This window comes from Triticum aestivum, chromosome 4B (genome assembly GCF_018294505.1).
Source record: "Triticum aestivum cultivar Chinese Spring chromosome 4B, IWGSC CS RefSeq v2.1, whole genome shotgun sequence".
Classification (NCBI taxonomy): Eukaryota; Viridiplantae; Streptophyta; class Magnoliopsida; order Poales; family Poaceae; genus Triticum; species Triticum aestivum.
In genome coordinates, this window is record NC_057804.1 from 286,567,495 (window position 1) to 286,581,714 (window position 14,220).

At 46.4% G+C, this 14,220-nt stretch overlaps 1 protein-coding gene and 1 long non-coding RNA gene across 7 annotated transcripts; one reads left to right on the plus strand and one right to left on the minus strand.

The window, feature by feature from the left end:
• Positions 1-6,899: 6,899 nt before the first annotated feature.
• Positions 6,900-8,796, minus strand: LOC123092006 (vegetative cell wall protein gp1). 2 transcript variants are annotated; one of them, XM_044513646.1, is made up of 2 exons: positions 7,776-8,796; positions 6,900-6,988 (listed from the first exon to the last, which is right to left on the minus strand). In XM_044513646.1, the coding sequence occupies exons 1-2, from the start codon at positions 8,601-8,603 to the stop codon at positions 6,980-6,982; spliced, it is 837 nt and encodes a 278-aa protein (XP_044369581.1). In that variant the 5' UTR covers positions 8,604-8,796; the 3' UTR covers positions 6,900-6,979. The 2 variants fall into 2 exon arrangements, with proteins under 2 accessions (XP_044369581.1, XP_044369582.1); XM_044513647.1 differs by lacking the exon at positions 6,900-6,988 and having other exon boundaries at positions 7,000-8,206; positions 8,297-8,778.
• A 174-nt stretch (positions 8,797-8,970) lies between these two features.
• Positions 8,971-13,414, plus strand: LOC123092007 (uncharacterized). 5 transcript variants are annotated; one of them, XR_006444031.1, is made up of 5 exons: positions 8,971-10,642; positions 11,152-11,223; positions 11,296-11,424; positions 11,895-11,973; positions 13,233-13,414. It is a non-coding gene; the product is annotated as an uncharacterized lncRNA (long non-coding RNA). The 5 variants fall into 5 exon arrangements; XR_006444029.1 differs by having other exon boundaries at positions 8,971-11,223; XR_006444032.1 differs by having other exon boundaries at positions 8,971-10,087; positions 10,225-11,424.
• The last annotated feature ends 806 nt before the right edge of the window (positions 13,415-14,220 follow it).

Genomic DNA, 14,220 nt, shown 5'->3' on the forward strand with positions numbered 1-14,220 from the left:
GCCTGGAGGCCACTGGACTGCGGGGCCTGGAGGAGGCTGGCTGGGCCTTGGAGCGGATCTGGAGGCGCGCTGCTGGATCGAACAAGGGAGGGGACGCGGTCAATGCGCGGGCGAGGCGCTCGTCTCCTCGTTCGCGAAACAGGGGATCGAGCGACAGGAGGAAGGAAGCGGCGGCGCTGGAGGGTCCTGGTGGCCGGATTTGGCGATGCGGCGGGGTAGACGAGGTCCTGGAGGCGCTCGGGCAGAGGTGGGGAAGGCCATGGCGCCGGAGTCTTGTCGGTTCCCGCGCACGACGCACAGGCAGGAGGCGGCAGCGCTACAAGGAGAACAGAGAGAGGGAAAGAGATGTGAGGGAGGAGGAGACCGAAGGAAGGGGAAGGGCGCGCTGTGGGACGGCGGAACTGACCGGATCCAGGACGAGGACGCGAACTCCGGCGAAAGACGGCGATTCCCGGCAGCGGCGAGCTCCGGTGGTGGCGCCACGGTCTACTGCTGCTCGCGGGACGGAGGGGGGATCTGGAGGTCGGGCACGAGGTCACCGGTAGCAGGTCGAGCTCCTGCTCGAGGAAGGAGGCACGCGAGGACGATGCAGAGCAGCCATTCCTAGAGGCCGGCGACGGCTGCTCCGTCGAGGCAGAGAAGATCGAGGCGGGATCGTGGCTGCGGGGCACTGTGGTGGACCGGTGGGGATGAACTGGTGGCCTAGGGGCCATCGGATCTTGATCTGGTGGCTCCAGATCAAGGTGGAAGATGGCTGGCTGGATGAGGCTGGGTGTGTGTGGTCGGTTGCGAGGTGGAGAGCAGCGGCTGGATCGCTGGTGATCCCGAGGGAATGGAGACAGCGGCGGCGGCGATTGGACAGGGGAGGATCCCTAGAAAAATAGGGTTTGGTCTTAAGTTACTAGGGATGGACTATATATATATATATATATAAAGAGGAGTTTGGATCATCCGATTTAAATCCGACGGTCGAGAATAAAATGCTTTGGGAGTCCAAACAAATAAACGAAGATATTTTAGGGATGTTTGGGGATGATCCGGATCCATCGGAAACGACAGACCGGTTCGGGTTCGGAAGAGGTTTCGGACGCGCGCGAGGGGGTCTATGGTTGTGCAAAGAGGGGGTTGGGCTGAGAAGAGAGAGGAGAAGGCAGCCCGGCACGATTTTCGGAGACCGAAAACGTCCGACGAAGGTACCGGCAACGATACCGCTATACATTTAACGGTTGGGCTATCAGATGGACTCCGAATGCGACGAAACTTGGCAGACGGCCTGTCTACACTATAATAAGACCGCATGACAAGTTGCAACCCATTCAGAGAACATTTTTATGCCGCTTATAAAATAATATTTCGGAGGTGCCGCGGGCGCGTGCGAGTGTGGTCGGGCTCAGAACGAACAACGGAGAGAACCGGCGGAACACGAACGGATGCAAGTTTTATGAAAACGATGCCGATGCAATGCGCATGATGCTATGAGATGAGATGCATAACAAGAACAAAATGCAAAACAACAAATAAAACCCAACCACGAAGGAAATATCATATAGCATCTCCAGAAAAGGCAAGAGTCGGAGTTACGAATATGGAAAGTTGTATCCGGGGCGTTACAACACTCCACCACTACGAGAGGATCTCGTCCCGAGATCTAGGATGGCACCGGAGGGAAAACAGAAAGGAAGAGAAGAGGTAAAACTAAGTTGCTTCTTCGACAAATGAGTGAAACCACGAACCTTGAGAGGTTGAGCAATTAGAGATGAACGAGATTGCAAACAATCCGTTAGAAAAGAGGAACAAGGAACATCCGAGAACCTTGTAGGTTTAGTGATAAGATAGATATTGAAAACCACTCCAGTTGAAAAGAGAAGCAAGATATACAAGAGAATTTGGGCAGCACTCCGGTAGAAAAGAGAAGGAAAACTTGATAAGATGAGAGAACTTGAATGAGAACACAACACTCCGGTTAAATGGATAAGCATGAAAAGAACACGGTCCTCGCAATTCGAGATGATGAGTGAAAAGAGCAACATCACAATGCCTCCGGAACGAAAGAATAGAAGCTAGATCGTTGGGATAAAGGGTCGGAGAAGAAAATGACAACTTGTGTCACAAATGAGCTTGGGAAGCACCCTTCCAAGAAGGTTAGAACGGAGTTGTTGGAAAACCAACAACGAAAAGAACAAGCTTGTTGTGGGCTTATGGCAAACATCTCAAAATGATGAGGTGACAACCGGCCACTAACGAAAAACAATTGCTTGTTTGAGATCAAAGAAGAGATGAAAACTTCTTCCACCAAGAGGATAAAGAGCAAGCTTGGGTCATGCATAATCACCACAATTAGCAACAACCCTTAAGGAAAGGCTTTAGGTGAAATATAACCCAAGATAACTCCAACAATGAGGTTGATTGGTCGAAAAGATCTCTTGAACAAAGAGAAAATGATGGATTTAAAATACCTCATTCTTGACAACATATGAATCATGAAACATGAAGGAAATTGTCAAGAGTGACATAACACCACCTCAAGAGATATTGCAGAAGGAATTGCACTTTGGAATGCAAGATGAAGAATGCTTGAACACCTCAAAACAAAACAAGTGTTGAGCACCATGTTTATTTTGAAGTATGGCTTGACGGATCATAGCTTCGAGAGAAAACTTGAGGAACAATTGAAGAATGAAAGAATCCTTGACGAACCACCAAGTAGAGCCTCCATGAAGAACTCCGGTAATAAAAGGATGATAGAAAGAAAGAGAAGATGAAACACAAGGTGAAGCCTTGCAATGTTTTAGATGGAGCTTTGCGACGATATAACCAAGAAAACTTGGAACTCCGAAAAAGGAAAAGATGAACACTAGAACCGAGAATTACTTCATCATGAACAATCTCCGGAAGAAGGAATTAATCACTTGGATGAAACAAGAATAAGAATTACGGTATGCGTATCCTTCATCAAATTCAATTGATGACAAGCAATGGATTTGGCACACTACTTATTCCCGTAGAAAGGATTAAAAGAGATATAGCGCAAACTTGAGAAGGTATTGATGGAACCACCGGTGGGATTGAAAAGAACGAATGAATGAATGAATTGATACGATGACGAAGGAAGAGAAATCTTGAATGAACCACCGTATGAATTGAAAACGAACGAAGTAAAGGGGTGAATCACCGGTAAGAATTAGAGAACGAATGAAGATACTTGAGGGAATTTGATACAAGAGAACAAAGAGATCACGAGCTGATTAGAGAATACTTGAGCAATGCACCGGTAAGATTTGGATAACGAGAGCTGAAATGTGAGGACGAAGAATTATGACATGATGGCCTTCGGAGGAAAGAAATGGAAACAACTCATGAAATGCTCCGGATGGTAAGAAAAGAATTATGCAATCGAAAACAATTATGAGAGGATGGCATGAAGCTAGAACCATGAATCTTGAAGAGAATGGAGCAAGATTTAAGAGAAAGTCTTCTTCGGTCTTCAAATGTTGAGAGTGATGATGAGAACCACCATGCATTGTTGAGATACTCCGGAACAAAGAAGAATAGAAATGATGAACCAACGATGAAAATATTCTGAAAGCGATCTTGGATAAGGAAAATGACTGATGAAAATTCATTCTTACGTCAAACTTCGAAAGACTTTGGGAATGGCTCCGGGAAAATTAGAAGAGTCAGGTAAGATCCTGGGAAAAGACCTGTGGGTTAGGGCCCACTCGAAAGAAACACCATTGAAATAATTGATTGAAAGGGGGGATTGCACCGGTTGAATTAAATGACTTGAATGATATAACAACCTCGAAATATCTTGGACGGATTAAGAATGGAAACACAAATCTTGTGAGATATCTTCAGCACTCCCGAACAAATGAATAGCAAGAGGTGAGTTATTGAGAGGTGCACCGGCATGAGAAAGCATTTGAAACGAGGAAAGGGATATGATTAACACCGAAAGCTTGAGTTAAAACCACCGGAAAAGAATACGAGAATGAAGAATGATGAACTTGAAGCTCGTGAGCATCTTCACGAGGGATCACCGGATCAAAACAATGATTGAAAAGAGTGAAGAGACTTCACATGAATAAATGGATACTTGATTAAGATATATGAGTCCTTGAAGAAAAAGGGTGGGAGGGCGGGAAAAACAAAAACAACTTGGGACGAATGGAAGAAACACCATTGAGAAAACTTAGAATTGATCTTGCGGATGTTGAAAATGATTGGATCCACTTGAAGAGAAGCACGCCGGTTGGAAAAGAATTAACATGACGACCTCGATGATCAAGAAGGATTAGTATTCACATAGCAATATGAGAACACCGTTTAAGAAAGGTATGGATTCAACACTTGACTTCGAAGCAACTCGAATACCACAAATAAAACAAAACAAAGGATTGGCTTGCAGAATAAGCCGGAACAAACATATGATAGAGATTTCGTCCGAAGTTTTCATGGTGGGGCCCACACGGGCTCGAGTGTACAGCACCATCATGTACAAGGCAGTGCACATGACATATGAAGTGTCCCCGAACCAGCATAGCCAAGGGTTCTTTAAGACACAACGAGACCACTATAAAAACGACCGTGGAAAGGCGGACCACTAGACGTCGAACCCCAATCTCATATCATGCATCTGTCGAAAAGATATTCTAGGGACTACTTGAATTCCCACCTATAAAACTCCCAAAACTTTCTGGTTATGCAATCTGGTGTTGGGGATACAGGGGAAGCAATATATCTCACCCAAACTAACAATACCTACATCCAAGCTGTATCCATCCGTCAACACATAACCAAAAAACCTTCGGAAATCGTGTACCTCAACCTTCGAAAAGCATTCGTTATACGAGTTATGGCAATACTCCCGAGCTCACCCCAGTACTGGGTTATCGGGGTTATCTCACCAACAACTGCATAAAAGAGATTTTCGATGTCGGCAAAACTCAGGTATTCCAGAACTGCAATGATAAAATTGTGACGACAACACCTCGGAGATCAACTCCCCGGGTCAAAGCCACATAAATAGACAGGAGGCACCAAGAACAATGTTCTCGTCACAAAATCATCGGAACGATTCCAAGATACCCGCGTGATCCTAAAAAAATTTAGTGAAATTTGAGGAGAGGAAAGTCAAAACATCTACGTTAGGAGACCTCACCAGAGCGATGAAGGGGCTGAGGAGTAAAAAGAATCCTACTCTCCGATATATATAATCCTAAGACTCAAAATAGTTTTCTTTCTAGACTCAACAACGGCCAACAATCAAGGGGGCTCCTAAGGTCGGTCGAGGCTCTGATACCAACTTGTCACGCCCAATATGCGACCCTATCCAAAAGAAACTCGAAGGTCCCACCAAGGATAGACCCGCATACTGAAATGCTTTGCAAGGTGGATATCATTACATCAACATTACATAATAGATGGGGATACATACATAAGGCTTACAATGCCACACGAATACAACATCACAATACATAAGAGCATCATCAGTCTACGGATGAATCACAAACAGAAACTCAAACGACATCCACCCTGCTAGCCCAGGCTGCCGACCTGGAACCTATCCCCTGATCGAAGAAGAAGCAAAAGAAGAACTCAACGCAAGCAAGCATCGCTCTCGCGTCATGATCATCACATAAACCTGTACCTGCAACTGTTGTTGTAGTAATCTGTGAGCCACGAGGACTCAGCAATCCCATTACCATGGGTATCAAGACTAGCAAAGCTTAATGGGAAAGGAAGGGGAAAAATGGTGAGGCTGCAGCAGCGACTAAGCATATATGGTGGCTAACATACGCAAACAAGAGCGAGAAGAGAGCAAGCAGAAGGGTTGTGAAGCTAGCAATGATCACGAAGTGATCCTGAACTCCTACTTACGTCAAACATAACCCAGAAACCGTGTTCACTTCCCGGACTCCGCCGAGAAGAGACCATCACGGCTACACACGCGGTTGATGCATTTTAATTCGGATCTGGTGTCAAGTTATCTAAACCGGACATTAACAAATTCCCATCTGCCTATAACCGCAGGCATGACTTTCGAAAGATTATACCCTGCAGGGGTGTCCCAACTTAGCCCATGACAAGCTCTCGCGATCAACGAAGGAATACACCTTCTCCCAGGAAGACCTGATCAGACTCGGAATCCCGGTTTACAAGACATTTCGGCAATGGTAAAACAAGACCAGCAAAGCCGCCCGATGTGCCGACAAATCCCGATAGGAGCTGCACATATCTCGTTCTCAGGGCACACCGGATGAGCAAGACGACGGGTTGGCATAGACCTTGGTTGCCCAGGAGGCGCCGGACATCGCTCGATTTGGACCAACACTTAGACAAGCACTGGCCCGGGGGGGCTAAAATAAAGATGACCCTCGGGCTCCGGAAACCCAAGGGAAAAAGGGCTAGGTGAGGCAAATGGTAAAACCAATGTTGGGCCTTGCTGGAGGAGTTTTATTCAAAGCGAACTGTCAAGGGGGTCCCATAAATCACCCGACCGCGTAAGGAACGCAAAATCCGAGAACATAACACCGGTATGACGGAAACTAGGTCGGCAAGAGTGGAACAAAACACCAGGCAAAAGGCCGAGACTTCCACCCTTTACCAAATATATAGATGCATTAATAATATAAGAGATATTGTGATATCCCAACAAAATCCTGTCCACCATGGAGCAATCTTCAACTTCACCTGCAACTAGCAACGCTATAAGAGGGCTGAGCAAAGCGGTAACATAGCCAAGTAACGGTTTGCATAGGTAAGGTGTCAAAGGTTAGAGGTTCATGGCAATATGGGATGGCTTGATAAACAGGTAATAGGTAGCGCAGCATAGCGATAGAACAAAGCAACTAGCATAGCAATGATAGTAGTGAGATCCAGGGTAGCAGTCATTTTGCCTGAAATCCCGCAAGGAAGAAGAACGAGTCCATGAAGTAGACGAACCAACGTAGTCGAACGAATCCTCACGAACGCAACGTTACCGGAACTAAGAAGCAACACCGGAAAAAGCAAACAACATGATAAACACACAAGCATAAACATGGCATGATGCACAATCAAGTATGATACATGTCCGGTTTAATGAGGCATGGCATGGCAAAGTGCAACAAACAATACTACAAGTTAAGTGGAGCTCAATATGCAATTGCATATTGACAAAACACCACATCAATTATTTAGTTCTCTCTCGGTTATGATACTCAACAAATATTAAATGTTAATTAACATGGCCAGGGGTGAAGCATAAGTAAACTAACTATTTAGGCAAGTTTAAATGAGGCCGGAAATAACAAAAAACAATTCCGGAAAAATCCCCATGTGCATATTATGGATTTGGTACTGTTCTACCCTAAACACCATTTTAATGTTGTTAAACAGGAAAATAAAGTGCACCATGTTAAACTAGGCATTTTTCCACCCCATTTACATATAAAGTTTATTAAAAACGGAGCTACGGTTATTTAGTTATGAATTAAAGCATTTTAACATGGCATATTAGCAAATTAATGCAAACATCAATTTAAACATTTTAAACATGGCTGAAAATGGCATATTATTAATCTACACAATTTTCTGAGCATTTTACATATATAAATTATTTACATATGATGCATATTTTGTGAGTTATTAAATGCATGAACAACAGGGGGTTTTCTGCAATTCTGTAATTCTACGGATAATGACAAAATTCGCAGGCAGGTAAAAAAAATACATGCGGGCCGAATCTAGTCTACCGGGCTGCACAGGACAGGGGCGCTTGGGGGGGTTCTCACCCATGGGCTCGGCCCAGGTCGGTGGAGGAGGCCTGGCAGGCCGCGGGGGAAGATGGGCCAGGGGCGCTGGCCCACGCGCTCGTCAACGGGAGCGAACCGGCGAGGTGCTCGCTGGGCCTGGAGGCCGCTGGACCGCGGGGCCTGGAGGAGGCTGGCTGGGCCTTGGAGCGGATCTGGAGGCGCGCTGCTGGATCGAACAAGGGAGGGGACGCGGTCAACGCGCAGGCGAGGCGCTCGTCTCCTCGTTCGCGAAACAGGGGATCGAGCAACAGGAGGAAGGAAGCGACGGCGCTGGAGGGTCCTGGTGGCCGGATTTGGTGATGCGGCGGGGCAGACGAGGTCCTGGAGGCGCTCGGGCAGAGGTGGGGAAGGCCATGGCGCCGGAGTCTTGTCGGTTCCCGCGCACGACGCACAGGTAGGAGGCGACAGCGCTACAAGGAGAACAGAGAGAGGGAAAGAGATGTGAGGGAGGAGGAGACCGAAGGAAGGGGAAGGGCGCGCTGTGGGACGGCGGAACTGACCGGATCCAGGACGAGGACGCAAACTCCGGCGAAAGACGGCGATTCCCGGCAGCGGCGAGCTCCGGTGGTGGCGCCACGGTCTACTGCTGCTCGCGGGACGGAGGGGGGATCTGGAGGTCGGGCACGAGGTCGCCGGCAGCAGGTCGAGCTCTTGCTCGAGGAAGGAGGCGCGCGAGGACGATGCAGAGCAGCCGTTCCTGGAGGCCGGCGACGGCTGCTCCGTCGAGGCAGAGAAGATCAAGGCCGGATCGTGGCTGCGGGGCACTGTGGTGGACCGGTGGGGATGAACTGGTGGCCTAGGGGCCATCGGATCTTGATCTGGTGGCTCCAGATCAAGGTGGAAGGTGGCTGGCTGGATGAGGCTGGGTGTGTGTGGTCGGTTGCGAGGTGGAGAGCAGCGGCTGGATCGCTGGTGATCCCGAGGGAATGGAGACAGCGGCGGCGGCGACTGGACAGGGGAGGATCCTTAGAAAAATAAGGTTTCGTCTTAAGTTACTAGGGATGGACTATACCTCTTTATCTTTACCTGCTAATAAACCACCGATCGCTTCTGGTCGTACGTCGTGGGTAATTTTGCAGAAAAGTCCCTGTGCTCTTTTGTATTCAACCCGCAGTCCAAAGCGAACCGGTATGAAGGGAAAAAAACATAGCCAGGCTTTGCCTCGGGCCGCTTCCTGCCCCGCCCCGCGCCGCCGGCCGCTTCCTGCCCCGCCCCGCCCGCGCCTCCGACTACCTCCTGCCCGGCCCCGCCCGCGCCGCCGGCCACCTCCTGCCCCGCCCCATCTCCTCCTCATCCGCGGATTTCTTCGCTGTACACGGCTCCCCTGCACCTACTGGTCGCGACCTCACGGTAGGCAGAGAGGATGGGAGGGTGCGGCGCTCGCGCCCGGATCCCGGAGCTCGAGCGGACCGATCTGCGCGTCGGCGACCTCGCGGTAGACAGAGGATGGGATGGTGTGCTGCGCTCGAGACGAGTGGGCTCGAGACGAGCGGGCTCGAGTAAGGAGATTGGAGGGTGGGGCTCGCGGACGGGGATGGAGAGGCGGGTGCCGGCAAGATTGGGGGCGGGGATGGAAAAGGCGGGGTCGGCAAGTTGGAAATCTAAGGATGGGAAGAGGCTGTGCTGCCGGCGGCCATGAGTGGAGGAGGGCATAAGCAGTGCTCCACCGTGGCGACCACCAGATACCCTGCCTCCCGTTCATCCCACGTTGTCACCGGCCTGCACCTCCGTGAGCTACCTGCCTTAGGAGTGTTTGGTGTGCACTCACAAGCTCGGCCAGGACACCATCGAGTTTGACTTCCAGTTCAACGCTGATGAATTCTTCGAGCCCAACCACGGTCAGACTCCCCTTTCTCCTCCCAGTAGTTGTGCCACCCCTGAAGAAGAAACATGGTGCCAAGTAATTGATTCACCCAGTTGTGTTTTCTTAAATCTAGCATAAGGAGCATGTTAGATTTCCAACAGACATAACATCCGAAAAAATAATCATCATTTACTTGATTTCTCACACAATTAACAGAATCCACAAAAACAGCTTAACCAAACAATTAGAGCATGAGGAAGAGATGATTCAGACAGAGCTGCAGTTGATGTGCCCCTGTGTGTGAATTGCTGTTGTGCTATGTGAGAGGTAAGAGCTTAAGATGCCCACGACGCTGGCATCGGCGCACTGATTGTAGAGGCCGTTGCCATGGTCATTGCCCGGCGGTTCGTCCTTGAATACCAAGCGGCTTGATGACAACACCGGCAACGTTTCCTGTGAGCAACCATCAACCTCATATTCAGATGGTGTAAGCTCTTCATTTGCTCACCAAAATGATTCGAATTTTGTGTCATGATTTTGCACGTTGCGATTATTCCTTCTTACTGTAGTGTGATGATGACCGAGTACTGTTAAATCTGTGATGGCTGCACTTCTTCCTTGCAGGTGGCAATCTGGCTCTGTAAAATCTGTGATGGCTGCATTTCTTCCTTGCAGGTGGTAATCTGGCTCTGTCTCCATCCTCTGAATCCATCCTGACGTCTCAAACCTGTTTAGTTGCATGCAACATATTACCACTCTTATCATCTTTCAATACCATATATGCGTGCATCTGTCTATTCCTCTTTTTTCCTCTTTCTTTCTTTTCTCAGTGCTCAGCTCCCCTGTATGATGCTTGTAATGAGATAGATTGTCAGAGGCTGCACATTGTGGATTTGGTGGTAGAGGTGCATGTCGGGAACGTGCACGGTGCATCAACGCCGTGGTCTGCACCGTACCCAACGAAGGCCATGGAGCCTGTGGGAGAGACGCAAAACCAAATGGAACCCTCAACCTGAAGATGTGGACTGCAATGTTGCTCCTGGTATATATTTGCTTCCACGGGATAATGCTCTATTGCTGTTGTGGCCTCCTTGTGATGCCTTCCCAGCTACCATCTTCTTCACTGAAGCTACATGATAAAGTTTCAAATTATGAACTAGATTTTTGCCAATGGCAATGTATTAGTACTTTGTGTTATGACTAAAGAAAGTACTTTGTGTCGGTATCTGTCATCAAACGTACATTAGTACAGTTTGTAGTCAACCAAGCACAACTTCTGTGATACTAAAATTTTGCCGATGGCAATGTATTAGTACTTTGTTTTCTGAAGAACCAAGTAGGAGCTCTGCCAAAATACTGTTAAGAAGAGTGAATGGAGTACTTACTGTGTATAACTATGGTTATAACTATCCAAATTTTATACGTAGATTTTTCTTTTCATATTTATAAGATAGAATCTCCTATAAGCAATAGTATGGACGGAATTTCTGCTGACTTACATTTCTATAAGATTGAGATAATGATACTACTGCTTAAATCATTACACCAAAGGTTGTATACAAAGTCAATGCCCCCTCGGTTATACTGCCGAGAGCATCCATCACCATGATCATGGGAGAGCAGGTTAGGCATGTTACCACCAACATGATTTTTAATGTTTCTTTCTTTGTAATACTGATCATCTGTTTGACATAGTGCCTAGCCATGGTGCCATGGTGCCATGTGCAAGTCATTGTTGAGGGCGCATGGACAGAATTGCAGATCAATATCTAACACTATGTGTCAGGTCTAGGAGACCGGGGCATCCAGATGAACCTCTTCGAGGTAATTTCCAGGTGCCTAAAATGTTGTTGCTAACACATGTTTGTTATGCCTCTTTTTTTCTGAAATGACGCCCTTTACAAATTGTTTTGGTGCATATGAGCAAAGGCCCAGTTTTTTTTATTACATTTAGTTCACATCAACAACCGAATAACTCTTGCACTGAGTATATGTTTGGACAGATGGAAAGGAAAGTATTTACGTATTTTTTCTACTGATAATCATTATGTGCTTTTCACACATATTTGAGATATTTTCACTGGTTCAAAACTGATGTGAGATATTTCCAACAATAGCTCTTTGCTATTTCATTTATGTGTATGAAGTTATTTTCCCTTTTCACTTGGTCACCACCTTTGGCTATTACTTTATAATTACAAAGATTATGTTAAAAATGTCGTAGAAGCCAAGAGCAATACTAACCTGTTCAGTTTGTCATGGCATTTGCAATTGCAATATGCACTGCACAGCAGTTTCACATCAAAAGGAAGATAAGATGAGGCAGCAGCAGATGGATTGGGAGCTGCACTTCATTAGTGCACCATGACATAGGTAAATAACACAAAAACTTTCAAATTTATTTTATATCCGTTGCAACGCACGGGCCCTTTTGCTATTCTTTTCTTTCCCTAATCTCTCCCTAATTTAATAATAAAGCACGGATTGAGTTTGTTGGGTTCACCGTCATTTTTTCTTCACTTCTTCCCTACGTGGTCTCTTTTGCCGGTTCCTACGAGGTGGTACTATTTTCTCCACGTCTCCTCTCCTCGATCGGATTTTAAAAGAATTGTACGTCCGGGTACAGGCAGCACGCCAGCCCATCTAACTAGCCGCAAAAAACACGGGCCTTCCTTATGGGCTGCCTGCAAGCTTTATTATCTTAGGTCTTAGAGAAAGAAACAAATCCTGCTACGATGCAGAATCGAGCCTGGGATCTGTCTAATTCTTTCGGCCAGGATAACCAACTGAGATAAACATATTACATGAAGAATAGTCCCACCTCACAATTTTGAACACAGTCAAACCAGTTAATATACCAGCTGCCACAGTAATTAACAAATAGCCGTGAAAAAAGGGCAGCTAATTATTGTGGCTAAATATATGCGGCTAATTCAAAGGAAGGATGGTGTGGGCTCGGAAGAAAATATAGGAAGGATGGTGTGGGCTCGGCAGAATATTTGAATGGATGGGATCCTTAATAAGGTAAGGAAGGATTGTGGTGGGCTTGCCAGAATATTTAAATGGATGGGATCCTTAATAAGGTAAAATAAAAAGGGATTATGTGAGGCTAATAATTAAAAGGAAGGATCTGATTGTGGGCTGAATATTTGAAGACGGTTGACTGTATGATCCGGTAAGGAATGATTTGATTATGGGCTGAATATTTGAAGATGGTTGAGGAGGATTGTGTGATCCGGACAAACTTGACCACAAGTGTGTCTCTAGAAATATACAATTTTTTGTTGTTTCTCAAGTTGCAACGATGGCCATTTGTATCGATGCGAACAACATTTTTTCCTATGGATCTCTATAGGCCCAATAATAAAAGCAAATCACATGCTACCGAGTCAATTAAAGTCTTCCATAAAATGTATTAATATGTCAATCAACCATGTCATCTCATTATTTATGCTTTTTATTAATATTAATGTTATTTAGAGAGATAAGGCAGTATGTCTTCTCCTTATTACAATTGAAACCGTGTTTTAGGACCTCTAGAGCTTGATACCTACTATTTTTGTTTTTTAGAATTGTTTGTGTAAAATGCCAGTATTTCCACTTTTTTTTATTTTGTTAATATTGTGTGACAGCGGCAAGGATCGCTGACAATTGGTACTCACCAGCCGCCCAGCACATGCCAAGACCGCATCTACAACCATCATGGAATATGTTTCAAGTCGGGAGAAGATAACCAGTTCTATTTTAACTTAGAATATGACGATGAATCATAGCTCTGTGTGGAAAATTCAAGTTCATTTGAAAACCGTATATAACTTCCTATTGTGTGGGTCTAAAATTTTGGTGCGCGTTAAATTTTGCATGAACTATCATTGTGTTTTGCTCATCTAATTCTAACTAAATTTAAATACACATCAATTGTGTCTCCCGTAGCAACGCACGGGCATTTTTGCTAGTATATATAAAAAGAGGAGTTTGGATCATCCGATTTAAATCCGATGGTCGAGAATAAAATGCTTTGGGAGTCCAAACAAATAAACGAAGATATTTTAGGGATGTTTGGGGATGATCCGGATCCATCGGAAACGACAGACCGGTTCGGGTTCGGAAGAGGTTTCGGACGCGCGCGAGGGGGTCTATGGTTGTGCAAAGAGGGGGTTGGGCTGAGAAGAGAGAGGAGAAGGCAGCCCGGCATGATTTTCGGAGACCGAAAACGTCCGACGAAGGTACCGGCAACGGTACCGCTATACATTTAACGGTTGGGCTATCCGATGGACTCCGAATGCGACGAAACTTGGCAGACGGCCTGTCTACACTATAATAAGACCGCATGACAAGTTGCAACCCATTCTGAGAACATTTTTATGCCGCTTATAAAATAATATTTCGGAGGTGCCTCGGGCGCGTGCGAGTGTGGTCGGGCTCAGAACGAACAACGGAGAGAACCGGCGGAACACGAACGGATGCAAGTTTTATGAAAACGATGCCGATGCAATGCGCATTATGCTATGAGATGAGATGCATAACAAGAACAAAATGCAAAACAACAGATAAAACCCAACCACGAAGGAAATATCATATAGCATCTCCGGAAAAGGCAAGAGTCGGAGTTATGAATAT